Source organism: Pseudophryne corroboree, chromosome 2 (assembly GCF_028390025.1).
Source record: "Pseudophryne corroboree isolate aPseCor3 chromosome 2, aPseCor3.hap2, whole genome shotgun sequence".
Taxonomy (NCBI): Eukaryota; Metazoa; Chordata; class Amphibia; order Anura; family Myobatrachidae; genus Pseudophryne; species Pseudophryne corroboree.
Window position 1 is genome coordinate 122,389,593 of NC_086445.1, and position 27,715 is coordinate 122,417,307.

General features: G+C 44.7%; 1 protein-coding gene across 1 annotated transcript in view; it reads left to right on the forward strand.

Moving 5' to 3' along the window:
- Nucleotides 1-27,715, forward strand: part of SGCG (sarcoglycan gamma) — a 356,819-nt gene that overhangs the window by 281,132 nt on the left and 47,972 nt on the right. Inside the window, exon 5 of the mRNA XM_063951669.1 lies at nucleotides 20,064-20,183. Within this exon, the coding sequence (XP_063807739.1) occupies nucleotides 20,064-20,183 (120 nt within the window). The remainder of the gene's footprint in view (nucleotides 1-20,063; nucleotides 20,184-27,715) is intronic.

The window sequence follows — 27,715 nt, forward strand, 5'->3', positions numbered from 1 at the left end:
AGAGGCGGAGCAGGAGATGAGCTCATCTCCCGGCGCCGCCTCCACCCCCGCCCCTGCTGCTGCTGTGCCCTCCGCTGCTATGGCAACCGACCCGGTATATTGCCGGGTCGGAAAGCCAGCAACGGAGCGCAAATGCCAGATCCCACCCGGTAAGTACACGTTTCTCTTACCGGGTAGGATCCGGCATTTGCGATCTGAATGCAGCATAAGAGGAGCATACTGTATCTCCACGGGTGTGGTTCATCAAATCGACAGTATCTAGGTCGACAATGTTTAGGTCGACCACTATAGGTCGACAGTCACTAGGTCGACATGGATGGAAGGTCGACAGGGTTTATAGGTCGACAGGTCTAAAGGTCGACATGAGGATTATTATTTTTTTGTGTCGTTTTCTTCGTAGAGTGACCGGGATCCCAAATTAGTGCACCGCGTCCCCTCGCATGGCTCGCTTCGCTCGCCATGCTTCAGGCATGGTGCCTTCGCTCCGCTACCGCTTCGCTCGGCACAGATTACCGTTCCAATCGTAGTCCACGTGGATCGTTAAGTATGAAAAAATTCAAAAAAGAAAAAAAATGTGAAAAACTCATGTCGACCTTTAGACCTGTCGACCTAGCACATGTCGACCTAGAAACCCTGTCGACCTTCCATCCATGTCGACCTAGTGACTGTCGACCTATAGTGGTCGACCTAAACATTGTCGACCTAGATACTGTCGATCTTCAGACCGGATCCCATCTCCACACACTTACTAAACTGAACTGCCAAGTGAGCAAGAGGTGTAACAACCTCCTATACTATAAATCAGGCTCCAGGTGAGGAAGAACACCTTGTGTATACTTCCCGTTTGGTCTTGTAGTACAGCACATAATATGTGTTCCTTAAGAAGTCTATCTTCAGATGATTTAATGTAAATTAAAACCTACTTCTGCATCTTCTTTTCAAAACTATGTTTGATCTATTTCAGGAAAGAACTTTGGTTAAGTCATTAATTATGTAAGTCAGTCATTATCCTAATCACAGTAATCCTCCGTCTTCTCCCCCTTTTGACAGTTGGCTCAATAATTCACTGTCAGAGCAAAGGGAATTTGTGTGCTGATGTGAAATTAAAATGTTCATGTCATTAAAAAGCTCTAAGTTTTTCTTTCCTATTAATTTGTATTTGGACTGTAAATCAGATTTTTACAGCACTTCAAGAAAATGTATAGATTTTTTTTTTATTAGAAAAAAAGTTACTTTTTACCTGCGTACTATCATTTATACCATACTTAAATTCCCCATCATTTGCACGTGTGCATAGAAACTGTAAACTTTTAAAGGTTACTAATAGCTTTCAAATTCTGGAAGCACTTAAATGTATTATTAAAATGGATATTTACTAAACAAAGTCTAAATAATTGTAACAATTCTATATTACATTTGTTTTAACACTGTTAAATATTGTTTTAAGTTGCATTTTAAAGTAATTTGGAATTTTCAATTAGACTTGGTGTTCTTATATGTCCATCACCCATTGTCGGACTGGGCCATGAAGGGAATGGAATGAAGTCAAAGGGTCCCATACTTAGGGATGTGGCCACCCTCCAGAGAGGTTTATATGACCACTAGAGTGTTCATGGCTTGTGCCTCTTTATAAATATACTGTACAGGGGTCTATTCATGAAGCTGTGAAAAGAGCAGAGAAGTGAGCCAGAGGAAAAGTTGCCCATGGCAACCAATCAGTGTTGAGGTAACATTTATAAAGTTCATTCTATAAAATTATACATACTGTAGCAGCTGATTGCTTGCCATGGTCAACTTCTCCACTGGCTCACTTCTCCGCACTTTTCACTGCTTCATGAATAGACCCCACAGTATATATAGTACAAACTGCTAGAGCATGCATGAAAATATACCAAATTAATAACAGGAATGCACTGTGAAAAAATAAAAATAAAGTCCTGTGCAGTATAATGTAACATATGTATAATGTATGATTCCAGTGCACAGTCTGGATTCTGATCCCTAGAGGAGGGGGTGGCCTCTCAGGCATTGGGGCCCACCGGGGGTTCCCCTGTGGGCCAGTCTGACCCTACTATCACCTGTGTCCCACATATGGGTCTATTCAATTTAAGTCGGAATTGCCGTCAAGTCAGAAAGATGGCACTTTCCGACTTTTTTAGGTCGAATCAGGATTCGACCTATTCAACTCCGTTGCCATTTTTCCTACTTGTCGGAAAATTTGTGGATCGGCGGATTAGCTGCAGATCCATGTATTTTGTCTGATTTGCGGGCATTTCTGACAGGTTTTTGGCCCGTTTTCGACAATGCCGATCCGACTTTAAAAAAAGTTGGATCGCCATTGTTGAAAACGGACTAAACCTGTTGGAAATGCCCGGAAGTTGAATACGGAACTGTCGGAGAGGATCCGACAGGAACTGCATAGACACCATAGCCTCTATTAATTGCTAGGTAACATTTAAAGGTAACGTGATCCTGTAATTTTAACATATGAATAGAATAAGAAATACTGGTTACTTAGACATAAGGCAAGAGTACAAGAATTTAAGTTCTGTACTATACAATCATGAACCTTTATGTACAGTATGTTTTTGGACTGGGCTCCGTGCTATGCCAGCCTGGTGGGAGGTGCCGGGGTTGTGGCATTGCGATTGCCTCATCGTGCCACCCCTGCTATCTAAAGCAACAATTCCCGGAATAGCAAAGTGGGTCTGGCTTACTTCCCCAGGAGAGCTACCCCAAATTTGAGTTTCTCTTGGACATTACAAGTACCTCTCCTTCTATACTGTAAGTTCTCACAGGCTGTGCCCTTTCTACCCTCTGTCTCACGTCTGATTCTCCGGTAACCTTCTATTTACAACAGGACCGGACTAAGGCCCACATGCACCTGGGGCTGAAAATATTCAAGGGTCTATACTGAGAACGGGAGGAGCTGTGGCCAGAGCCACGTAGGTGTGCACACCCCCTACACTATCAGTTTCAATGTTCTTCTAATACATAAAAATAGAAAAATGGCATAATTTTATGATAAAAGATATGATTTATGGCCGATAGTGCAGCTGATAATGGGCCTATATTTAGAGAAGGCCTGGAGCTGTAGTTTCATTTGGTCCATTGTTAATCTGACCCTGATGTACTGTACTTAGCATTTTAGTATGTTTTGCAAATGTGTGTGTATGTTGGTGCAGAGTTTTGTGTACTTTGAAAAAGAAGAATATAATGGTGACTTACAAACAAAAGATAATAATAATAGTAATAATAATAAATTGAAGAAGAAGAAGAAGAATAACTAGCTGATGTGCCTGGTTTCAACTGGGCAAAGGTTTGCTGGGCGGAACATTTTAAACCTTTTCACGGCCTTAGGAGTCGAAAAATCCCTGCTTAGTGGGTGGCTGCAAATAACTATCACAGTTTCCAGACCACCCAGCAGGTCACATATTCCAGGTCACCCAGCAGGTGCACAGGGAGAGTTCACCAACCGTAAAAATTTCCAGAGCACAATGGTGATGCTTTGCAAATGGCAGGCGGATGTTTTGCCACATAACTCCAAAAAAAGCAACTAATTACAACACTAATATAATACTGCAAATCTATGGACCAATAGCTTTTATTTGGTGTATGATGTGCCCTACTTAGGCAATGGCATCATAGAAATATGTCACTCATAAACGGCATCCTTCTGCTATTCATATAGAGATAATAATAATAAAGTAATAATAATAATAAAAATAATAATAACTATGTTTGTGCACACTTAGATGCATCAGTTCAGCAGCTGAAATTGTCACTAAAATGAACTTTAACTGTTTAAAACCAGTATATACTGTAGAGCTGTACACGTCCTTTTAGTGTATTAAGTAAACAAACAAAAATAAAAAAGATAGTGGATAATGTTGGCACCAGCCAGACAGTCCAGGTACTGTAATTAACATCAGTACAGATTTTGAGAATATTGTCATGGTGATCTTACATCCAGGTAACGGTGGAGCAGATGGCGCAGTGGTAAGGAAATGTGGCTGTTTGGCACGGTGTTTCCATCATACTTCATTAATGAAATAATTAGATATTTAGTATCTGGAAAAGTTACAAATGAAGCCAATTAAAAATGTACACTAGGGCTTATCTAACAACATGGTGTCAATAACACAAATTTGTGGTAACCCACAGCGACCAATCAGAGGTAACATTAACCTTGCGCAGCCCAGCAATAGTTGGATTAATGAAAATAAATGCCACGCACTGCGTTTTTCTCACCGTATTATTAAATAAGCTTTATAGTGTCAATCCTTTTATAAAATGCTCTCTGTAGTGCTGTCTGTGAGAAAGTTATTATATGCATTTTCATAGCGGTCTAGTTTAACCAAATATGCTTTTTTAAGTACACGTTAGTTCATTAAAGGTTCTATGGGAAATGATTGTGTAGTATTAATGAAGCGTGTACAGCGGGTATTTCTTAACGAAACGCCCTGAAGCCAGGTTTGCAAACTTGTCTTAATGACGACCATCATAATCTCATTAGGTTTTGTTCCTTTATGAATCCCAAATGAATGTCGTTTAGAATTCTTCTTCCCAAATAGCCCGTTCTTATTCTGGCTGGCTTTAGTGAAAGCAGTGTCTTACTTCCAGCTCTTTTGTCTAGAAAAGTCTGTTGTATTTTTTCCTTCTTTTTTTTTCTTAATTAATATGAAGCGGTCCATTAGGATTGGCAATTTAATATATGGCTGATTACAAAAGCTACATTGCAAAGTTTATCAAATTATCTAGAAACTTATTAACTTTAGTTATGAATGGTTCATGATCAATTTAGTGAAAGGTAAAAGAATGTTAATATAAGATATAATTATGTGTTACATGCTTGACAAGCTATAACGTTGCACATTGAAGCACACACACTTGTGTGTGTGTGTGTGTGTGTGTGTGTGTGTGTGTGTGTGTATATATATGTGTGTGTGTGTGTGTGTATATATATATATACACACACTGCTCATAATAAATAAAAAAGTATGATATCCATAAAATTACAACACACTCACCAGGACTTCTTTAAATTTAGAGATTTGTATTACTCACAACATCAGTATGACCTTTATACAAATTATTTTGAATAGGGCACTGTGAGTTGGGGTACCCTGTTCATCTGTCAAGATATTGCAAAGATACCTTAATATATAGTACACACCCAGTTACTCTGTGTGTACGGTACGCCACCTTTGAAGCAAACTAAAGGAGAAAATTTTGAGGAATCTACTTTCCAATTAGAATCTTTCGAAGGGAGATTGATCCACGGTTGTTGAGGCATACTACACCATGATATGTTTTTTTTTCTTGTTTCCATCTATCTCCTGCTTATGAGAATTGCATAAAGAACTGTAAGGATTAAAAGAAACAATGGGACAATCTCAATGAACTTTCCTCATACAGTACAAAGGGAAGTGATTGTAATATTTTTGTTAATAACGCTTTCTATTGCACCTATCCCATTCCATCTTCAGTTCACGATCGTTATAAACAACATCAGTTCAGTCTGTCATTCTACCATCGGTTCTAGTCCGACAGACTCATCAGATATACAGTATATCTCATCGGATCCAGTCCTATTTCTACCTCATTGTAAACAGCTCTATTTATGGGAGGCAGTCAGTTTACCACCTGTCAGGATCCCAGCGGTTAGGATACCGACGCCAGAATCCTGACACCAGCTGCAATACCGGCGGTCGGAGTCCAGATCGGCGGCTGGTTACCCCTCTTGGGTGGTGGTCCACGCCACCACCCGGAGGGGAATAGAACCCTGTGGTGACCGAAGCGTGGCGAGCGCAGCAAGCCCGCGAGGGGACACACTGCGCTCGCCACCGGGATCCCAGCTGTCGGGCTCCTGGCGTCGGCCTCCTGACCGCCGGGATCCTGACTGCCGGGATCTGGTACTGATCCCTTATTTCCAGTCTCATATCCATCTTGCGAGTTCAATAATCAGGATGTTCTAACGCAGTACTGGTAGACCCAGTCAGAGGGCAGCGACCTAAACGTAGGACCCAACTGAGTCTAAATTTCCTTGCGGGAATCCCTAATGAAGACCGATGGTGTGTTAGACTCCACGCTTCTGATTTGGGCATTAGTCAAGTATCTGGTACTTGCTAGCCACCTGCTTATGCGCAAGAACTATGTCAAGCCTCCCAGCTTCTTTCACCAAGCTTCTACCACTGGTCCACCGGGTCACACAGGACACCACATATATATATATATATATAATTGCAGAGGTAATGGTGGCATTCGTGGGTCTTGCAGCGTAAGGCCTTAATTGCAGCAGTCAGGCGACTATAAGCTGGTCAACGTTTCATTTATTAAATAAACTTCGTCAGGACATCATCATGTCCTGGCGAAATTTATTTAATAAATGAAACATTGCGACACGTAGTCAGCGTGATCGCGCAGCTAGCGATCACGTGACCGGCGTAAGGACGTCACTGTGACATCGATAGCTCAAAGTGAGGCCTGAAACGTTACCAGGAAGCGGGATTCCACTTCCTGGACCGCAGAATGGACTATTAACTCCGTTCTTTCATGTTGCACATACCGCACTGACCACTAATGAAAATAATGAAGTCTGTAGTAAAAGTATATTAGTAGTAGGATGGTTTAGATGATATAAAATAGGTCTGAGAGGTTTTAACATAAAATGAAGGTAATTACCAATACAGGAAGTGATGTAACCCCTCATTGGGTTTAAATAGAGATCCCTAGAGACTATCAGCCATTCTGCAATTGGACTCCAGACTATACATATGAGACTAACTGCTGCTGGTAAGCATATAATTTAATCCCATTTTTTGAATGAAATATGTTAGGGATTTAATTAATTAATATATAACAATACTTTGATAGGTCTCTAGAACAATTTGGATTACCATTAAGAATAGAAATTCTGTGGGAATCCGTGGAAGATATAGAGGTCAATTTAAGTTACTAGTAAGTATTGATTCTGTTTGTTTGTTTGTTTGTTTATTCATAGAAATAAAAAAAATATAAGTAATATATAGAAAAAATATCTTTATGGTATGTAAAAATACCAAATATATAATAAAGAAAATAATTGATTAAAGAAATCTCTATTGTAGGATTCCTAAAAGCAAGACATTATGTAAAACACTATCGATCAATCCAAATGAGAGAACTTTATATATGCTTCCAGTAAGTATATTCTATTCAAACGTTGAAAGTTTATTATCTTTAAGAAAAAAATAAAATAAAGTAAAATTGATATTTTCATGTAACTAGGTATAATTGATGTGGTGTTGTCATTTGAGAATGAGAAATATTCCTGACACTACTCTGAACTCTCATTAGTTTAACAGCTAGTTAGTACATTAATTCTAATTATTTGAATTGGTTTAAATTAATTAATTTGGAGTCTTTTAATTAGTGACCATTATTCAATATTTTGTTCATGTATACTATAATATATATCCATGAATAGCATATGAGGAAACACATTGTAATATATCCCTTATCACATATGGATTATAATTATATATTGTCACACTCCCCTAAGTATATAATATTTTCGCAATTGTGTATTGTTTTCCCAATTGGGGTACTAATGGGCAATTTGATGTACTGTGAATAAGATATTTATATGTTTTCTCCTTTTTCCACACCCAAAGACACCCCTGAAGAAGTTGGGTGAAATATTTTATTGTATTAATATTGTATTAACAAGAAACGAAGGGGTTTATACAAAGAGAAAAAAAAACCTTGACAAATCAATACTTTTTATATGTCCAATAGAATGTTTGTGTGAACAAATTCTATTGGAAAATGTTTTATACATTTTAAAAACAAAAGAAAGATTTTATGATCTTTGGGTGTGATATACAATAAAGTATCCTCAGTTCATATCCATACTGGTAGAAACTATTGAATTAGAGCGCTCCTCAAAAAACAAATATATATATATATATATATATATACAATGTATAGCAAACATATGTTGCACGTCAAATTGGCTTCACCCCTCACCATAGACTCGCAAATAACAGTATATTGCTGCGAGGGGGCAGGGCTGTGATTATGGGCAAAACAAATAAAAATATTCAGCACCACCCCCGCGTGTACCCCTGATGAGTACATATGCAAAATCTATTCTCACATTTCCTAACTTTAGAGGGAGTTTGAGACCTAGGTACAGTCCACCTCAAAAAAATGGGCATGGCCTCAAGAAAATACCATGCCAGCAAGACATGTTCCCTGTTTTTTGGTAAACTGGGGACATTCCCAATGCTCTGGGAGCTGTCGGGAATGACTCCAGTTCCTCTTTTTATTGTATAGACCCCTTGGATGCGAGGGGCCTCCCAGTCTTCCCCCTCACCGCAGGAAAAGTAGGACTGTCCTGCTACAATCGGGATGGTTGGGAGCTGTGCTGCAAGTATGGCGGTCCGGCGTACCGCCAAGAAAATCCCAGCCGGTACGCCGCATCGCCGAGCCGCCACCTTGCAGACACCAGGTGTTGGAGAGAGGAGAGCGCAGCATGCGCCTCTCCTCTCCTGCCTGAGTCCATGTGTCCAGCAGCTGCGGCGGCGTGCACTGAGCTGGCTCATGAGCCAATCAGAGCTTGCAGACCGGCAGCCAATCAGGAGCCGCCGCTGCCGGAAAGCGAGCTCTGATTGGCTCGTGGACCGGTGCCAGTTCTAATATGCAGGAGACCGGATTGAGGGCAGGAGAGGGGCAGGAGGAGTGTGTGCTGTGCTCTCCTCTCCCCAGCAGCAGGCCAGCAGCAGAAGACAGTGCCAGCCGCAGGCAGCAGCAACAACGGTGAGTTGCACTGCTGGGGCATATCTGGCACTCTGGGGGCATGTGTATCTGGCACTGTGGGTGCATATCTGGCACGGTGGGCGCATATCTGGGACTCTGGAGGCATATGTGTATCTGGCACTGTGGTGGCATATCTGGCACTGTGGAGGCATAGTTGGCACTGTGGGGGCATATGTGTATCTGACACTCTGGGGCAATGTGTATCTGACACTCTGGGGCAATGTGTGTCTGGCACTGTGGGGCATTTGTGCATCTGGCACCGTGGGGCATTTGTGTATCTGGCACTGTAGGATCATATCTGGCACGGTGGGGGTGTATCTGGTACTATTAGTGTCATAAGTGTATCTGGCCTCCCCAAATGTGTATCATGCCCCGATTTTCATTAGCCACGCCCCATGTGGCATTTGGCCACACCCATTATTTTGGCGCGCGCACACACAGTGCCTATAAGACATTTTTACTATGTGCACCACTGGTTGGGAGGCATGTATTCTTCATCCGGTTTTGCCATAGTTCCCATGCTTGTCTGCTGATTGCTTTTTTAACAAGATTGTATTTTAAACCACCAGAAATTATAGCTATAGAAGCAAAAACTTTCTCACACTCATTTTTCACAGATAGTAGTAAACAATGTGCGATGTGGTAGGAATTTGCAGTATTGGTTCCCAGATTCATGTCTATAGTATATAATGTCAGGAAGAGCCATGTGTGCACACGTTTACAAGAACACTATTGCTTAATTGACAACTTTTAAAATTCCACTTCCAGGAGAGTCCTGGAGGAGCAACCAATACCCCTGTTCCACTAGAAGTCTCGGGTCCAAGCCAGGTCAGACCCGAGACAGACCCCTTTTCCACAACAGCGCCGACCCGGGAGTCTTCTGGCCTGCGCTTGGAGATGACGTCATCTCCAAGTGCTGGGAAAACCGGCAGATCGGGACCCTCAGGGCATGGCCCCGGTCCATTTAGGCCACGCCCCCAATGTGATGCTGCCCACCGTCACGCTAGGGGCAAGCCCAGCACTCTGGAAGCTGCTGGGCTGCCCCCAGCCTCCGGAACACACTGTCCCGGCCGGCACTGCTGTCTGCATAGCAGGACAAACAGCAGCACTGACGGCATGCTCTGTCCCCCCCAACCTCCCGACCGCGGGACACTGCAGTCAGGGAGGTATGGGCTCTTAACATGCTGTAAACGGGCACCGGTTTGGATGACCCGGGTAACCCGTTTACACTACACCCTTAACCGGGTCATTCCCGGGTCCAACCCAGGTAGCTACCCGGGTAGGATTCGGATTTTTCAGAGGGATCCTTTTCCACTACCAAAACCCGGTTAAATGCCCGCCCCCGTGCAAAAACCTGGGTTTTTTGAGCTAGTGGAAAAGGGGTACAAGTCTGAGCTGCAGGGAGAGTGTGGCACGAGATGAAGTACCTGTGCCTCTGCCTTCACCCCCATTCCAAGCATCGATTCACTGCATTTTAGTGAGGGAGTGATGTAACAAAGACAAAGTTGATTGCAATTTGCGTCATTAAAAGCATGTTACAATGTAATAATGTTCATCTTAGGTAGTATAGCTATAGTTTCACCTTTGTATTGCTACATAAAATGTTATTTATTATGATGTCATTATTAATAGTTCTATAGTTTATTGTTGGTACTAATATGTTATTATATGTTACTGTGTGAATAGTGAGATGTAGTTGGAAATTAATGAGTTTCTCTATAAAGGTGTTCCTTTCCTATGCAGAATCTATTGTGTGAATGTTGCTGGTGTGTTGAAAGGTCTAACACTCATGTTAACACCTACAGTACTGTTAATGTTGACAACAAATCAATGCTATTTAATATAGACAGGTTGCTTCACATGTACTCGAGTAGGCATCTCACGTACGCAGCCTATTATGTGAATGCTCTGTGTGTAACTCACAATAATGTCATATTCATAAAACAACTACAGTATTATCATACTTACCTACTTTGAATGTCTCCTCTCCGGGAGATTTAAAGGGGCGGATTCGCGTCATTTTAACCCCTTCCCCACTCCACGGACCCGCGAACTCAGGAGAGTATCTCTCCATCCTGCCTGCATCACTAGGATGCGAGCAGGATGTGGGAGACCTGCCTACTCTTCCGGGGGTGCGGGGGGCTACCCCAAACACCGGGAGCATCCCGCAGCTTCCGGGAGAGTAGGCAAGTATGAGTTTTATGCATAATATATTTTCACAGTGATGGCTTCATATACACTGTGGATGGATTGGTATATAAAATAAGTTTCATGGCAGACCGATGTAAATAACTCTCGCACACACAGACTTTTGGTTACTATCTTCTGTACTTGGCGCATGTCTGAATGAACATACTGTACTGAAGATACTTTTCAGAAATCCTAAGAAAACTTCTGTTTTGGGAGCACGGTTGGTGTAATGGTTAGCATTACTGCCTCACAGCACTGAGGTCTTTGGTTCAATTCCCACCATGGCCCTAACTGTGTGGAGTAAGTATATTCTCCCCATGCTTGCATGGGTCTCCTCCGGGTGCTCAGGTTTCCTCCCACACTCCAAAAAATATACTGGTACTGTAGGTTAAAAGTCTCCCAACGAAAAAAAAAAAATCACCCTACAGCGTATGTATACATGTGATAGGGAACATAGGGCCTAATTCAGACCTGGTCGCAGCATCAAAATTGTTCTCTAATGGGCTAAACCATGTGCACTGCAGCGGGGGCAGATATAACATGTGCAGAGAGCAGCACCGTAACTACGTGTGTGCCAGGTGTGCCTGGCACACAGCGCAGTCGCCCTGAGGGCGCAACGGCCAGTGGCTTGTAATGAGTCAAATTGACTCATTACAAGCCGCCTCTGCTGTGTGCGCCGCGCTGGAGAAGCCGGAGGCAGGGGAGGAGAGCAGCAGCGCCGGAGGCAGGGGCGAAGGAGGAGGAGGGAGGGGGGCTGGAGCCACAGCAGCGCTATGTATTTGGTAGAGGTGCCGCTGCAGTAGTCCCCTCTCCTTCCGCATTGGCTGCCCGGTGCTGCTGTGAATGCTGGGATGCGCTTCCCTCATTCAGCATTCACAGAGGGCACGGGCAGCCAATGCGGAAGGAGAGGGGACTACTGCAGCGGCGCCTCTACCAAATACATAGCGCTGCTGTGGCTCCAGCCCCCCTCCCTCCTCCTCCTTCCCCCCTGCCCGGGATCTGCCTGCACCGAGGAGCCTGACTGCCAGCGGGGAGTGATGGTAAGTATTACCCCTTTTACACCTACGAGCACGGGTCGCAGCCGGGAGCCTGACACGGGAGCTGCCCCCTGCTGCGACCCGTGCTCGGTCCCTTTCCCATTAGCAGTCACAACCCGGCATATGCCGGGTTGGTGACGCTTCTAGCTACACGGCAGGGGCGGCGCAGGGAGATCACATGATCTCCCAGCGCTGCCCATCCATACAGTGTAAACGGGAGCCGTGTCGCATCGACACGGCTCCCGTTTACACTACACCCTACCCGGATCATTCCCGTGTCCTACCCAGGTAAATAGCCGGGTAGGATTCACGGGTCACTTGATCCGGGTTTACCCTTTTCCACTTGCCAAAAACACGGGTAAATGCGCGCCCCCGTGCATTTACCCGTGTTTTTTGAGCTAGTGGAAAAGGGGTATAACTCTCTCTCTCTCTCGATCTATCTCTCTATTCTGTCTGCCGCAATGTGTAAAAAGGGGGACGCTGTCTAACGTAATGTGTAAAAAGGGGGATGCTGCCTGCCGTAATGTTTAAAAAGGGGGACGCTGTCTGCCGTAATGTGTAAAAAGGGGATGCTGTCTGCCGTAATGTGTACAAAGGGGGACGCTGTCTGCCGTAATGTGTTAAAAGGGGACGCTGTCTGCCGTAATGTGTAAAAAGGGGGACGATGTCTGCCGTAATGTGTTAAAAGGGGACTCTGTCTGCTGTAATGTGTAAAAAGGGGGACACTGTCTGCCGTAATGTGTAAAAAGGGGTACTGGCTGCAGTAATGTGTAAAAAGGGGGACGCTGTCTGCCGTAATGTGTAAAAAGGGGGACGCTGTCTGCCGTAATGTGTAAACAGGGGATGCTGTCTGCCGTAATGTGTAAAAGGGGCTCTACCTGGTGTAGTGGCACTACTGTGCAGCGTAATTTGAATAATGTAGACTACTGTGCACCGTAGTATGAATTAGTATTATTTTGTGCCCACGCCCCTTCCCCATGAAGCCATGCCCCTATATATTTTTCTTGCGCCTACGGCGTGCACTGCCCCTATCTTGCATGGGGGGGCGCCAATGCTGTTTCTTCTTGCACACAGCGCTAAAATGCCTAGTTACGGCACTGGCAGAGAGTTAGATTTAGGTGGGTTATATTGTTTCTGTGCAGGGTAAATACTGGCTGCTTTATTTTTACACTGCAATTTCCCATCAAGAAAATATTAATACTGTAGATACCCCAGATAATTTCTTATTGCTTTAATACGCGTCAATAAAAACTGAATTTTATCAGGGAAACTTGCTGGGCTTGATCCATCAGCGCCTGTATATTGTAGATGACTGATTTGCACACTGCCATTTGGTCTTCGTGTGATGTTATGAGCCATTGTTTAATGATACTGATTTATTTTCTATATGTTTGTAATTAAATACTCTAGTCTGTATGGTAATTATGTGCTTTTGCCCTAACATGTTTAAGTATATTGTATTTTTAAACTGAAGCAGCAATCACATTAGAGCATGAGATAATTCTGAATCAATATTAACATTTATGGCAGCGGCACAGAAGCAATAAATATCAGGTCTACAATATCAGATGTAAATCATTTACCATAATGCTTAAATTGGTTTATAAATCATATGGCCCACAGGTAACTTGCATTATAATGTCACTGTCTTATTATAGGGAGATGCTGAATGTTCATTCCATTACATTAGAGGTATCATTGTGTTTATGCAGGGACTATAATGCATTGTATGAATGACCATTTTTTCACAGAAAATAGTGAAACATAAATTCTGACATGATACACTCAAACGTGCCCTCACTAGATTTCGGTCACATCTGCTTTCTGATCAGCCCCATCCATATTGAGTCCGACAAATCAGGCCGCACATTGCAAATCCAGGGCTGTTGATAGGTATGTGCACAAAGATGATTGGTGGCTGATTCTGAGTCAGCGGCGTCCGTGTGTGCGTCTTTTGCTGGGTGCACATCTGCAACTCTATCTAATACTAGTACAAGCCCTTCCCTGGTGTACAGCGGTGCGAATGAATGTTCAAGGGCTGACATGGCCTCTTCCAGTGTCTCCAGATGCTACTTTCATGCTTGGTGTGTACTTAGATGCCCCCATTGGTGCTACCAACCCTATGCTAGGAGCAGATTCTCTGTATGAATATGGCCTCCAGTGAGAGCAATGAAGTGTCTGTGTACGCAACCGCTTCAGTAACACACCCACGACACTTGCATAAACACGCCCATAAGACGGACCATCTCTGTGCGTCTGTATAGCCACAGCCCTGTCACCTGCCAGTCATACATCTTCAATACACTACTGCATCTGTGTGTCTCAAAGGGATGTAGTTATCGCTACAGTAGTGACCGCCGGTAACAATACTGACGACAGGATCCCGCCCCCTCACAATCCTGACAGTCGGCATGCTGACTAACAGGGACTATTCCCACTCGTGGGTGTCCACAACACCCATAGAGTGGGAATAGAACCTGTGGCGAACACAGCTCTGTATGAAGATAATTGGAAGGCATGCTAGGTGCAGCTTAGATGCATGTACAGTGAAAACAACTTATTGTCTGATTCAGAATTAGGCCCTGTATACAGTGTGCGTGTTTTTGAGATGTCTATTTAGGTTTATGTGCAAGTATAAAACACTATGGAGCCCATTTATCAACAAGTTTTAGCAGGATCAGTATGATATACCGGTGGCCGGGACGCCGGCCATCATTATACTGACAATGGCATCCCGGCCGTCAGTATGCCGGCAGTGGTGTGAGCGCAAAGAGTCCCCTTGTGGTCTCGCTGTGCTTGCCACAGGTTATATTCCCACTTTATGGGTGTCACCCACAACGGGAATAGCCCGTTAGCTGGGATTCCGGCAGTCGGCATGATCAGCGGTTGGGATCCCGGTGTCGGTATCCTGGCCGCCAGGATCCCGACTGTCGGCAACTTAACTGCATCCTGTTTTAGATTTACTAAAGCTTCTAAAACAGGCAAGTGGTGTTGCCAGTACCAACCAATCAGATTCTAGCTCTCACTGTTCTACTACATGATGGAAAATGGTAGACAGAATCTGATTTGTTGCTATGAGCAGAGCAACATCACGCTTGTCTGTTTTAGAAACTTTAGTAAATCTACCACTAAGAGTACCAGTGATCGCCTAAAACTGATTTAGTCACCTGTCTAGTGGCCGTGAACCCATCCCTCACAAGCTACCGGTAGCTCACGTACTATTTTCGGTAGCTCACAAAGCGCACAGGCTTTGCAGTCAGTACTGCTGCTCCCTTCGATTCTAATATGGAGCCTTCCGCTAGCCAATCAGCGCTTACAGACTGTCAGCGGCGGCTTCTGATTGGCTGCTGGACCGGACTGCTGGGGGCATTACGTCTGGCACTGCTGGAGGCATTACGTGTTTCTGACACTGCGGGGGCCATTACGTGTTTCTGGCACTGCTGGGGCATTACATGTTTCTGGCACTACTGGGGGCATTACATGTTTCTGGCACTACTGGGGGCATTACGTATTTCTGGCACTACTTTGGGCATTACGTGTATCTGGAACTGATGGGGGTATTACAGTACATATAACTGGCACTATAACGGGAGCTTTATGTGTAACTGGCAATATACTGGGGGCATTATCTGCTAGGAGCACCACTGTGGGCATTGTGGTAAATAGTTACAAGGCCACACCCACTTTCACAGGAGTGCGCACATTGGGTGGAAGGCAGATAGGGATTACCTACCCTATCTACGAGCAAGCAAGAGGCAGCAGCAGACAACATACGGTTATTAACCAGTTTTTATTTTTCAAAAATGTTAGTAGCTCTTTCAGAGATTTCAGTTTTCTCAAGTAGTTCACACCCCAATTAAGGTTGGCGATCACTGGTCTAATCATTCACTCTTTATATTGTGAATATTGAGTCCAGGGCCTTCAGATTAAGAAGGGAGACCATAGTACAGAATACACTGCATTCCCTACTCCTCTATCTCTGAAGACATATGCTTTGTGTCTTCCATGCATTTCCCGGGGAGTTCTTGTGATGCGTAATCCAACTCTTGCGATTTGCTTTCTTACATAAATGAAAGAATAAGATTGATTCAAGGCATAATGCAGGGGACAACTACTCACAAGGCACAGGCAGTCTGCAAGTCTTGTTCTGAACATACTGTAAGTTGCACGGGTGGTCTTCAGTATGCCGACTGTCGGGATCCCGGCGCACAGTATACCGGCGCCGGAATCCCGACAGCCGGCATACCTACACTTTTTCTCCCTCGTGGGAGTCCACGACCCCCCTGGTGGGAGAATAAACCGTGCCCGCAGCGTGGCGAGCGCAGCGAGCCTGCAAGGGGCTCATTTGACACACACCTTGATAAAGCTGTTTGTTACAGCGAAACGCGTTGGTTTGCAGAGGCCTCCACTCCAGCCAAACATCCTGATTCTGGAATACGCCTAGAAGTCCTTATGCCGAAGGGGAGCTTGTGATGTCCAACAGACGAGTATGAGACCATGCTTTCACTAGGACTATAATTGTCCACAATCAAGCTTCAAGGTCCTCCATTCACTTCGTATGGACTATACATCTCTACAAGTGTTTTATACACCCCTTGGACTGTGACACATTTCTTTCCAAAGGATCTATACAGGAGACTGTGATTGGCCTCTAATAGTGGTAATATACATAACCAAGTGCTGTGCTGTGTTTGCCCTATTTTATCTATTATACTTATTTTATTACATTTTATATATGTGGTTGCAACCAAAAGTTTATTCTGTTTAATAAAAACGTTATATTACATATATCTAGTGTTTAGCGCTGTATATCCTCTTCCTATTAGCATTTTTCAGGGATTGACTATCCCTGCAAACAGCTGCTTTGGGTCAAACAACACATTTTGAGGCGCCGGGTTTATTACCTTGGTAATTTTTCCTTGCTCATTTGCAGTTATGTTGCAAGGACATTCATAAAAATAAGGTAGATGAAAGTACATTTACAGAGGAGAAGGTCCTAACTGAACTTTCAAAACTAAAAGTGGATAAATCAATGGGGCCAGATGGGATACACCCAAGGATACTAAAAGAGCTAAAAGATGTGCTGGTAGCACCATTAACAGAATTATTTAACCAGTCACTAAATACAGGTGCCATTCCAGAGGACTGGAAAAGAGCAAATGTAGTTCCATTGTACAAAAGTGGAAGCAAGGAAGAAGCAAGTAACTACAGACCAGTAAGCCTTACATCAGTAGTAGGGAAAGTAATGGAAAAACTACTAAAATAAAGAGTTGTGGAATATCTTAAATCAAACAACTTACAGGATCCAAAACAGCATGGATTTACTGGTGGGAGATCATGCCAAACAAATCTTATTGACTTTTTTGACTCTGTGATGAAAATAATAGATCATGGGGGAGCTGTAGATGTGGCATATCTAGACTTTAGTAAGGCATTTGACACTGTCCCACATCGCAGACTGCTAAATAAAATTGAAAGTGTGGGGTGGATTATAGAATAGTTAAATGGATAAGAACCTGGTTGCAGGATATGAAACAGACAGTTGTAGTAAATGGAGTGCAATCTATGGAGGGAAATGTTACCAGTGGAGTACCCCGGGGATCTGTACTCGGACCAGTTCTCTTTAATATCTTTGTTGGTGACATTGCAAATGGTATTGAAGGGAAAGTATGCCTTTTTGCAGATGATACAAAGATATGCAACAGGGTAGACACACCAGGAGGGGTAAAACAAATGATTGATGACCTAGCTAGGCTTGAAAAATGGTCAAGAACATGGCAACTACAGTTTAATGCTAAAAAATGCAAAATCATGCACTTGCATCTCAAAAACCCAAAGGCTAAATATAGTATCAAGGGTACTATAGTGGAAACTACTGAGGCGGAAAGGGATTTAGGAGTCACTATTTCAAGTGACTTAAAGGCAGGAAAGCAATGCAACAAAGCAATGAGAAAGGCAAGTCAGATGCTTGGTTGCATAGGGAGAGGAATCAGTAGCAGGAAAAGAGAAGTAATAATGCCATTGTATAGGTCATTGGTGCGGCCTCATCTGGAATACTGTGTCCAGTTCTGGAGACCATATCTACAGAAGGATATAAATACATTAGAGAGTGTACAAAGAAGGGCAACTAAAATGGTGCATGGCCTACATCACAAAACTTACCCGGAAAGGCTAAAAGATCTTAACATGTATAGTATGGAGGAGAGAAGGGAAAGGGGAGACATGATAGAAACTTTCAAATATACCAAAGGTTTTAACAAAGTTCAGGAGGGAAACATTCTCCAAAGGAAGAGAAGTATTAGAACTCGAGGACATACACTGAAACTGGAGGGAGGCAGGTTCAGGGGAAATTTAAGGAAAAATTATTTCACATAAAGGGTAGTGGATAAGTGGAATAGCCTCCCATCAGAGGTGGTAGAGGCTAAGATTGTAGAGCAATTTAAACATGCTTGGGATAGGCATGTGAATATCCTTACAAAGAATTAAGGTTCAAAAAGGGTTGAGATTACCTAAAGGATAAAAAAAATGGGCAGACTAGATGGGCCAAGTGGTTCTTATCTGCCGTCAAATTCTATGTTTCTATGTTTCTATTTGCACTCTCCACACTGTCGGTATGCCGGCAGTCGGGCTCCCAGCACCGGTATGCTGGTCGCCGGGAGCCCGGCCGCCGGCATACCATACTACACCCAGCTGCACATGCACAGTGAAGCACAAACCAGCTTGCATGGATGCGTCAGAACAGCAGACTGGGGTAGCAGATGAACATGCACTGCCGAGTCCCCCTCACCTCTGGGCCTTATAACTACTGAACCATTGCAACGTCTACAAATCAGATCCTGCCCTAAACTTTGCCTCCTGGAGATAATCTCTCTGCCCTCCAAAATCTTCTACTGTAAACAGTCTATCAAGATTGGAAACTCTTTGCCGGACAATGAACATCCCCCAACCCGCCTGCAATAAGGCAGCGGTTTGTGTTGTTAAATTCCTGTTATACAAAAAAACAGGATGCATGTAGGGTGTCGGATGTAGCCAGTGTGTGTAGGAGCTTCTCCAACCGCACTACGTCCAAGGTGCGCCTGGGTCCGCAACAGCTGGCTTTCTTGGCTGTTCAAGGGATGAGAAGCATTTTTAAAACTTTCATAAACTCTTTCAGCATTCATTCCGCACATTGCCATGGTGTTTTGTTGGCAGAATTTGGCCTTAATTGTTCCCAGTCCCATCCCAGCCACACAGCATAGCTAAATGAATTAACTGTCATCCCAGCTCTATTCAAAGACTAGAGATTCCAGAACATACTGTATGTGATTTTACAAATACAGTTGTTTTTATGACTTAAATAAAGATCTGGACACATTTATTGTCACATTTATGCAGCAGGTATTATGCAGATAACTGTGAATGGTTCACAAACTTTCTAACACCACAGTATACTTCAGGTTTTATCACATTTAAAGTTCCATTTGCAATAAAACAGTATTTTACGGGCTAACTGGATCACTCTTTCAGAAAGTGTCAGTTAAGTTGTAAGTCTAGTCAAGTAGGGTAAATGAAAAGGTAAGATGTAGGGTGACTGCTGACCTGCTTCCTGCATTTTGTAATTCAAGTCACTAATAAAGATTTTCATGGTTTGAATGAAGCCTCCAGCTGACCCGTTGTGCCAGTACCAGTGTGCTCTCTGTGGTCTGTTGGATACTCTGCATAGGCATTTCTATAATGGGTGCAGTGTGTACGGTGCACATGGGCCCCCGGTTCCAGGGAGATGTTCTCTGGAACAAGGCGCGGGCGCCATGTTCCCGGAGACCTGCGCAGTAAATGCCGGAGTCTACTTACGGCTGAGAGGAGGGTGCCCGCAAAGGAGGCTCCTCTCTTAAAATGCCCCTGAGACTCTGGTATAAAACAAAGTACAAGGTTTTGTCTAAACTGTACCTATGTGTTCTTTATCAAACCTCCATTTGTTTGAGCCCTTACATTCTACAGAATTATTACATGTTCTGTTTGTTTCAAATGGATATATTGTGTTCTTCTTCATTTCAGGTCCTAAGATCATAGAAACCCACGGTCAGCAATTCCAGATAAACTCGGATAAAGGAAAGATGCTGTTTTCTGTGGATGAAAAAGAGATTTTAGTTGGAACAGACAAGCTCAGAGTCACAGGTGTGCCCTAATAAATAAGATTGTCTAATTGTCTAATGTTCATAAAATATGTTTCTAGCGCTGTCAGACACCATAACAGTCACTCCAGAAACAACTGCAAAAGAGATGACATAAGTGACCTTATATATGCATTATTTCATTATTTTTTTTAAACTAAACTCCTTTGAGACTTCTGTGGTAGACTATGTATACTTACAGAAGAACACCATCCTATTTTATCTTACATTTATATATGTTTTTATATATTTTATATATATTTTTTAATATATGTATTTTTTGCATTTGGATACAAGATTAGCTGTGCATTCCATACAAATGTATACCCGCATCGGTGGTTACCCCTTCATGATCTTTTTTCCTACAGGATTTCCAGTCTGGGGGACAGGGGTGCTGAGAGAGGGGGAGTGGGTAACAATTACCCAAGCCTGTGGGGGCGGCACGAGCCAGCTACTGACGGGGACAAATGTACCCCATAGTAATTTACATTGCTTTTTCTACGCCTCCCAGATTTGGACACGCCCTCCCCTTCCCAGTACCCAGCCCCCCCATCTCCCCTCCCAGTACCCAGGCCCAGTGAATGTATCAACTACCCTATCAATTGTAAAAAGATTGAAGTTCTATTTTAACTAAATATAATTATATAAAAGACAAGCACCAAACAGAACTTAAACACTAAGGGGCCTATGTATTAATCTATTCTGCCCTTACAATATGTGGAAACTACTGTTTCCGCATATTTTTTAAGGCAGAAATAAGTATACCTCAAATGTTCTACCAAATAAAGAGCATGGGGTGGGTGTGCTCACGCTGATTTTTACCTTTTATAAGGACTGCCAGAGAAAAGTGTTAACATTGGGGCTTACTGTATGTAGCCGTTGTTCACCTTACTAATAAGCAGCTGCCTCCCTGTCATAGGCTACAAGATTGCAAGCGACCTTTGAAAATAAATTTCCTCTCTGTTCAATGCTTTGTAATTGTAGTTCTGCTGCAAACCGTTCCTATTGGGTTATGGAGTGTGGAAAGCATTCTGTAGAAAATAATTCAGCTCTCTATAGATTTTACAGTCATTTGTAAAAATGTAAAATCCGTACAGCACTCCCAATATACGCATTAAAAAGTACCAGTGTGAGAAATCCGGTAAGTACACATTTTATGTAAACTGCATTTATTTGCCAGAGCCATTAGCAGAAATCTTTGTTAGTGTCACAGTTGCTGTTGGTTGCTCTTAACCCAGAACGAAAACCTCACTTGAGCTTTTATTCCATTTTATTTCATTTCCCTGCCATTGCCACATGTGATTCAGCCCTGTAATACGGCAGAGTAATGTGAAATTCACATTGTGTTTTATGGATGTAAATGCTTTTATAACAGATGGTTTCTTGGAAATATTTATTGCACAGGTAGGGACCATTTAATGCTGGATGTACTATCAGCTCTGTTATACCTGTTTTTGTGCATTAACCTGGTATGACATTTAGCGAGCTCAGAAAAGTACAAGAACATTAAGGATAAATCAAGCAGTATTTTAGGAGAATCGTTGAAATGTTATTTATGTTATTGAGTGTTGCTCAAACTGGCCAGGCGTGTAAAGGGGGGTACACACGGAGAGATCCATGCTTAAATTCTAAGCCAGGCCTGGACAAACTGTGGCTCTCCAGCTGTTGTGAAACTACACATCCCAGCATGCCCTGCCACAGTTTTAGCATTACCTAATAGCAAAACTGTGGCAGGGCATGCTGGGATGTGTAGTTTCACAACAGCTTGAGAGCCACAGGTTGGCCATTCCTGTTCTAAGCAATCTGACTAGATTGCTTAGAAGCTAAGCACACATCGCTCCGTGTGTATTCCCCATAGCGATAGCGATGCGCGGCACCGCGAGCTGCTATCGCTGACTCTAGATCTGGCCTGCATGCAAGCCAGATCTAGTCAGATCACTCACTTCACTGTTGGGTGAAGTGAACGTTTTTGTTTTTTCTCCCCTCGCTCAGCACACATTGCGCTGTGTGCTGAGCATCCAGAGATGTGTGCTGAGTGATCCGTGCTAGATCGCTCAGCACACATCTCTGGGGAAATCTGTACTTGTGTACCCCCCTTAACTCCCAGAGACAATGTGGACTGCTGCCTCGGGGCTCCAAGCTTTGAAAGGACACCTGCATGTTCAGCAGCACCTGTGTGGTTCACAGCGGGATCCAAGTGTAACTCTGCTCTTCCAGCGGAGCTCTGCGACGCACCCGCTGCTACATAGTTAATCTGCTCTGTCCACGGATCCCTGCTAAAACCTGCAATAGGGGACAGGATGGCCCCTGCCTGGTGTCGCTCAGCCTGCACTGCAGCAGATGACGGTGCACCTGCTGCTGAACTGTGAGATGGGACCCGCCGGTGAACACTGATTCTGCATGCTGCAGATGGCTGAATCTCGTGAGTCTGACCCTGACCCCAATGGCCATTGACAGTTTGACACACAGTGTAGCTGGAGTCCTGCCAATTCACTAAGGGCTCTGGTCTCTCTAGACCAGCTGAGAGCGCTATCGATATAATTATGTAAGTCATGTGTGTTTATATGTGCACACACACACACACACACACACACACACACACACACACACTAACACACCATATTTGTTTTCCCTTTGTTTTTTTTGTGGGGGAGGGGGGCACCAAACTCCAACTTGCCTCCGGGCGAATGGGATGAACATACGCCCCTGGACGTGGCTTCTTATCGTTTCTTTCTTTGATGAATCGGTACAATGATAAAGTTCAACTGAAATTTTTAAGAATTTCTCTGACGTCCTAGTGGATGCTGGGAACTCCGTAAGGACCATGGGGAATAGCGGGCTCCGAAGGAGGCTGGGCACTCTAGAAAGATCTTAGACTACCTGGTGTGCACTGGCTCCTCCCACTATGACCCTCCTCCAAGCCTCAGTTAGATTTCGTGCCCGGCCGAGGTTGGATGCACACTAGGGGCTCTCCTGAGCTCTTAGAAAGTTATAGTCTTAGAATTTGTTATTTTCAGTGAGACCTGCTGGCAACAGGCTCACTGCAGCGAGGGACTAAGGGGAGAAGAAGCGAACTCGCCTGCTTGCAGCCGGATTGGGCTTCTTAGGCTACTGGACACCATTAGCTCCAGAGGGATCGACCGCAGGCCCAGCCTTGATGTTCGGTCCCGGAGCCGCGCCGCCGTCCCCCTTACAGAGCCAGAAGCAAGAAGATGGTCCGGAAAATCGGCGGCATGAAGACATCCTGTCTTCACCAAGGTAGCGCACAGCACTGCAGCTGTGCGCCATTGCTCCTCATACACACTTCACAGTCCGGTCACTGAGGGTGCAGGGCGCTGGGGGGGGGGGGGCGCCCTGAGGCAGCAATAAAAACACCTTGGCTGGCTAAAATACCTCAATATATAGCCCCTGGGGCTATATATGAGGTAAATACCCCTGCCAGAATCCCATAAAAAGCGGGAGAATACGCCGCGAAAAAGGGGCGGAGCCTATCTCCTCAGCACACTGGCGCCATTTTTCCCTCACAGCTCGGCTGGAAGGAAGCTCCCTGGCTCTTCCCTGCAATTCTACAGTACAGTAAGAGGGAAAAGAGAGGGGGGGCATTAAAATTGGCACTGTATACAGTATATTATATTGAAAAGCAGCTATTAGGGACATAACTCAGTTAGTCCCTGTATATATATAGCGCTCTGGTGTGTGCTGGCATACTCTTACTCTGTCCCCCCAAAGGGCTTTTGTGGGTCCTGTCCTCTGTTGGAGCATTCCCTGTGTGTGTGGAGTGTGTCGGTACGGCTGTGTCGACATGTTTGAGGAGGATAATGATGTGGAGGGGGAGCAGATGCCTTTAGCAGGGATGTCACCCCCTGGGGGTCAGACACCTGAGTGGATGGTATTATGGCAGGAAATGAGTGCACGTATAGACTCTTTACATAAAAAATTTGACGACATGCCGACTGTGGGACAGCCGAGTCTTCAGCTCGTGCCTGTCCAGGTGTCTCAAAAGTCATCAGGGGCTCTGAAACGCCCGCTATCTCAGGTGGCACAAGTAGATGTCGACACGGATACTGACACCAGTGTCGACGACGATGAGTCAAATTTAATGCCCGTTAAGGCCATTCACTGCATGATTGAAGCAATGAAAGTGGTGTTAAATATTTCTGATTTACATCCAGGTACCACAAAAAAGGGTATTATGTTTGGGGAGAAAAAACTACCTGTAGTTTTTCCCCCGTCAGATGAATTAAATGAAGTGTGTGAAGAAGCGTGGGCTTCCCCTGATAAGAAATTGGTAATTTCTAAGAAGCTACTAATGGCGTTCCCTTTCCCGCCAGAGGATAGGTTACGTTGGGAAACACCCCCGAAGGTGGATAAAGCGCTCACACGTTTGTCTAAAAAGGTGGCACTACCGTCCCAGGATACGGCCGCCCTTAAGGAACCTGTTGATAGAAAGCAGGAGGCGATCCTGAAGTCTGTATATACACACTCAGGCATTATACTCAGACCAGCTATTGCGTCAGCATGGATGTGCAGTGCTGCCGCTGCGTGGTCAGATAAACTGTCAGAAGATATTGACACGTTAGACAGAGACACGATCCTGCTAACAATTGACCATATCAAAGACTCAGTCTTATACATGAGAGATGCACAGAGGGAAATCTGCCGGCTGGCATCTAAAGTAAGTGCATTATCCATCTCTGCTAGGAGATGCTTATGGACTCGCCAGTGGACTGGAGATGCAGATTCCAAAAGGCACATGGAAGTTTTGCCTTATAAGGGAAAGGAATTATTTGGGGATGGTCTCTCTGACCTAGTTTCCACAGCAACGTCTGGGAAGTCAGCATTTTTACCCCATGTCCCCTCACAGCCTAAGAAGGCGCCATTTTACCAGGTTCAGTCCTTTCGGTCCCAGAAAAACAAGCGGGGAAAAGGAGGGCCTTTTCTGTCAAGAGGCAGAGGCAGGGGAAAAAGGCTGCAGCAAACAGCAGGTTCCCAGGAACAAAAGTCCTCCCCCGCTTCCTCTTCCAAGTCCGCCGCATGACGGTGGGGCTTCACAGGCGGAGCCAGGTACGGTGGGGGCCCGCCTCAGGAATTTCAGCGATCAGTGGGCTCGCTCACAGGTGGATCCCTGGATCCTGCAAATAGTATCTCAGGGATACAGGCTGGAATTCGAGGCGACTCCACCCCGCCGTTTCCTAAAATCCGCCTTGCCGATTGCTCCCTCAGACAGGGAGGCGGTGCTAGCAGCGATTCACAAGCTGTATTCCCAGCAGGTGATAATCAAGGTACCCCTACTTCAACAAGGCCGGGGTTACTATTCCACACTATTTGTGGTGCCGAAACCGGACGGTTCGGTGAGACCCATTTTAAATTAGAAATCCTTGAACACATACATAAAAAAATTCAAGTTCAAGATGGGATCGCTCAGGGCGGTTATTGCAAGCCTGGACGAGGGGGATTACATGGTATCCCTGGACATCAAGGATGCTTACCTGCATGTCCCCATTTACAATTCTCACCAGGAGTACCTCAGATTTGTGGTACAGGATTGCCATTACCAATTCCAGACGCTGCCGTTTGGACTCTCCACGGCACCGAGGGTATTTACCAAGGTTATGGCGGAAATGATGATACTCCTTCGAAAAAAGGGAGTTTTAATTATCCCATACTTGGACGATCTCCTAATAAAGGCACGATCCAAGGAACAGTTGTTAGTGGGAGTAGCACTATCTCAGGAAGTGCTGAGCCAGCACGGTTGGATTCTGAATATCCCAAAGTCACAGCTGGTCCCCACGACACGTCTAATGTTCCTGGGAATGATTCTGGACACGGCCCAGAAAAAAGTGTTTCTCCCGGAGGAGAAAGCCAGGGAGTTGTCTTCTCTAGTCAGAGACCTCCTAAAACCAAAACAGGTATCGGTGCATCACTGCACGCGGGTCCTGGGAAAGATGGTAGCTTCTTACGAAGCAATTCCATTCGGCAGGTTCCATGCCAGAATTTTTCAGTGGGACCTGTTGGACAAGTGGTCTGGATCGCATCTTCAGATGCATCGTTTAATAACCCTGTCTCCACGAACCAGGGTGTCTCTTCTGTGGTGGCTGCACAGTGCTCATCTTCTGGAGGGCCGCAGATTCGGCATACAGGACTGGGTCCTGGTGACCACGGATGCCAGCCTACGAGGCTGGGGGGCAGTCACAAAGGGAAGAAATTTCCAAGGACTATGGTCAAGTCAGGAGACTGCCCTTCACATAAATATTCTGGAACTAAGGGCCATTTACAATGCCCTAAGTCAAGCAAAATCCCTGCTCCTATACCAGCCGGTGCTGATCCAGTCAGACAACATCACGGCAGTCGCCCATGTGAATCGACAGGGCGGCACAAGAAGCAGGACGGCGATGGCAGAAGCCACAAAAATTCTCCGATGGGCGGAGAATCATGTACTAGCACTGTCAGCAGTGTTCATCCCGGGAGTGGACAACTGGGAAGCAGACTTTCTCAGCAGGCACGACCTCCACCCGGGAGAGTGGGGACTTCATCCAGAAGTCTTCCAAATGATTGTAAATCAATGGGGTCGTCCACAGGTAGACATGATGGCGTCCCGCCTAAACAAAAAACTAGAGAAGTATTGCGCCAGGTCAAGAGACCCTCGGGCGATAGCTGTGGACGCTCTAGTGACACCGTGGGTGTACCGGTCAGTTTATGTGTTCCCTCCTCTACCTCTCATACCAAGGGTATTGAGAATAATAAGAAAGCCGGAGGAAGTCATTCCTACGCTTATTAAAGCCAGGAAAGAGGTCACAGCAACTCATTATCACCGCATATGGCGGAGGTATGTTGCATGGTGTGAGGCCGAAAAGGCCCCAACGGAGGAATTTCAACTAGGTCGATTTCTGCATTTCCTGCAAGCAGGAGTGAATGTGGGCCTAAAACTGGGCTCCATTAAGGTACAGATCTCGGCTCTGTCAATTTTCTTTCAAAAAGAACTAGCTTCAGTACCTGAAGTTCAGACATTTGTGAAAGGAGTGCTGCATATTCAGCCCCCATTTGTGCCTCCTGTGGCACCTTGGGATCTCAACGTGATGTTGAGTTTCTTAAAATCACATTGGTTTGAGCCACTAAAAACCGTGGATCTGAAATATGGACGTGGAAAGTGGTCATGTTATTGGCCTTGGCTTCAGCCAGGCGAGTGTCAGAGTTGGCGGCTTTATCATGTAAAAGCCCTTATCTGATTTTCCATATGGATAGGGCAGAATTGAGGACTCGTCCCCAGTTTCTCCCTAAGGTGGTGTCAGCGTTTCACCTGAACCAGCCTATTGTGGTGCCTGCGGCTACTAAGGATTTGGAGGACTCCAAGTTGCTAGACGTTGTCAGGGCCCTGAAAATATATGTTTCCAGGACGGCTGGAGTCAGAAAATCTGACTCGCTGTTTATCCTGTATGCACCCAACAAGCTGGGTGCTCCTGCTTCTAAGCAGACTATTGCTCGTTGGATTTGTAGTACAATTCAGCTTGCACATACTGCACACAGCCAAAATCTGTC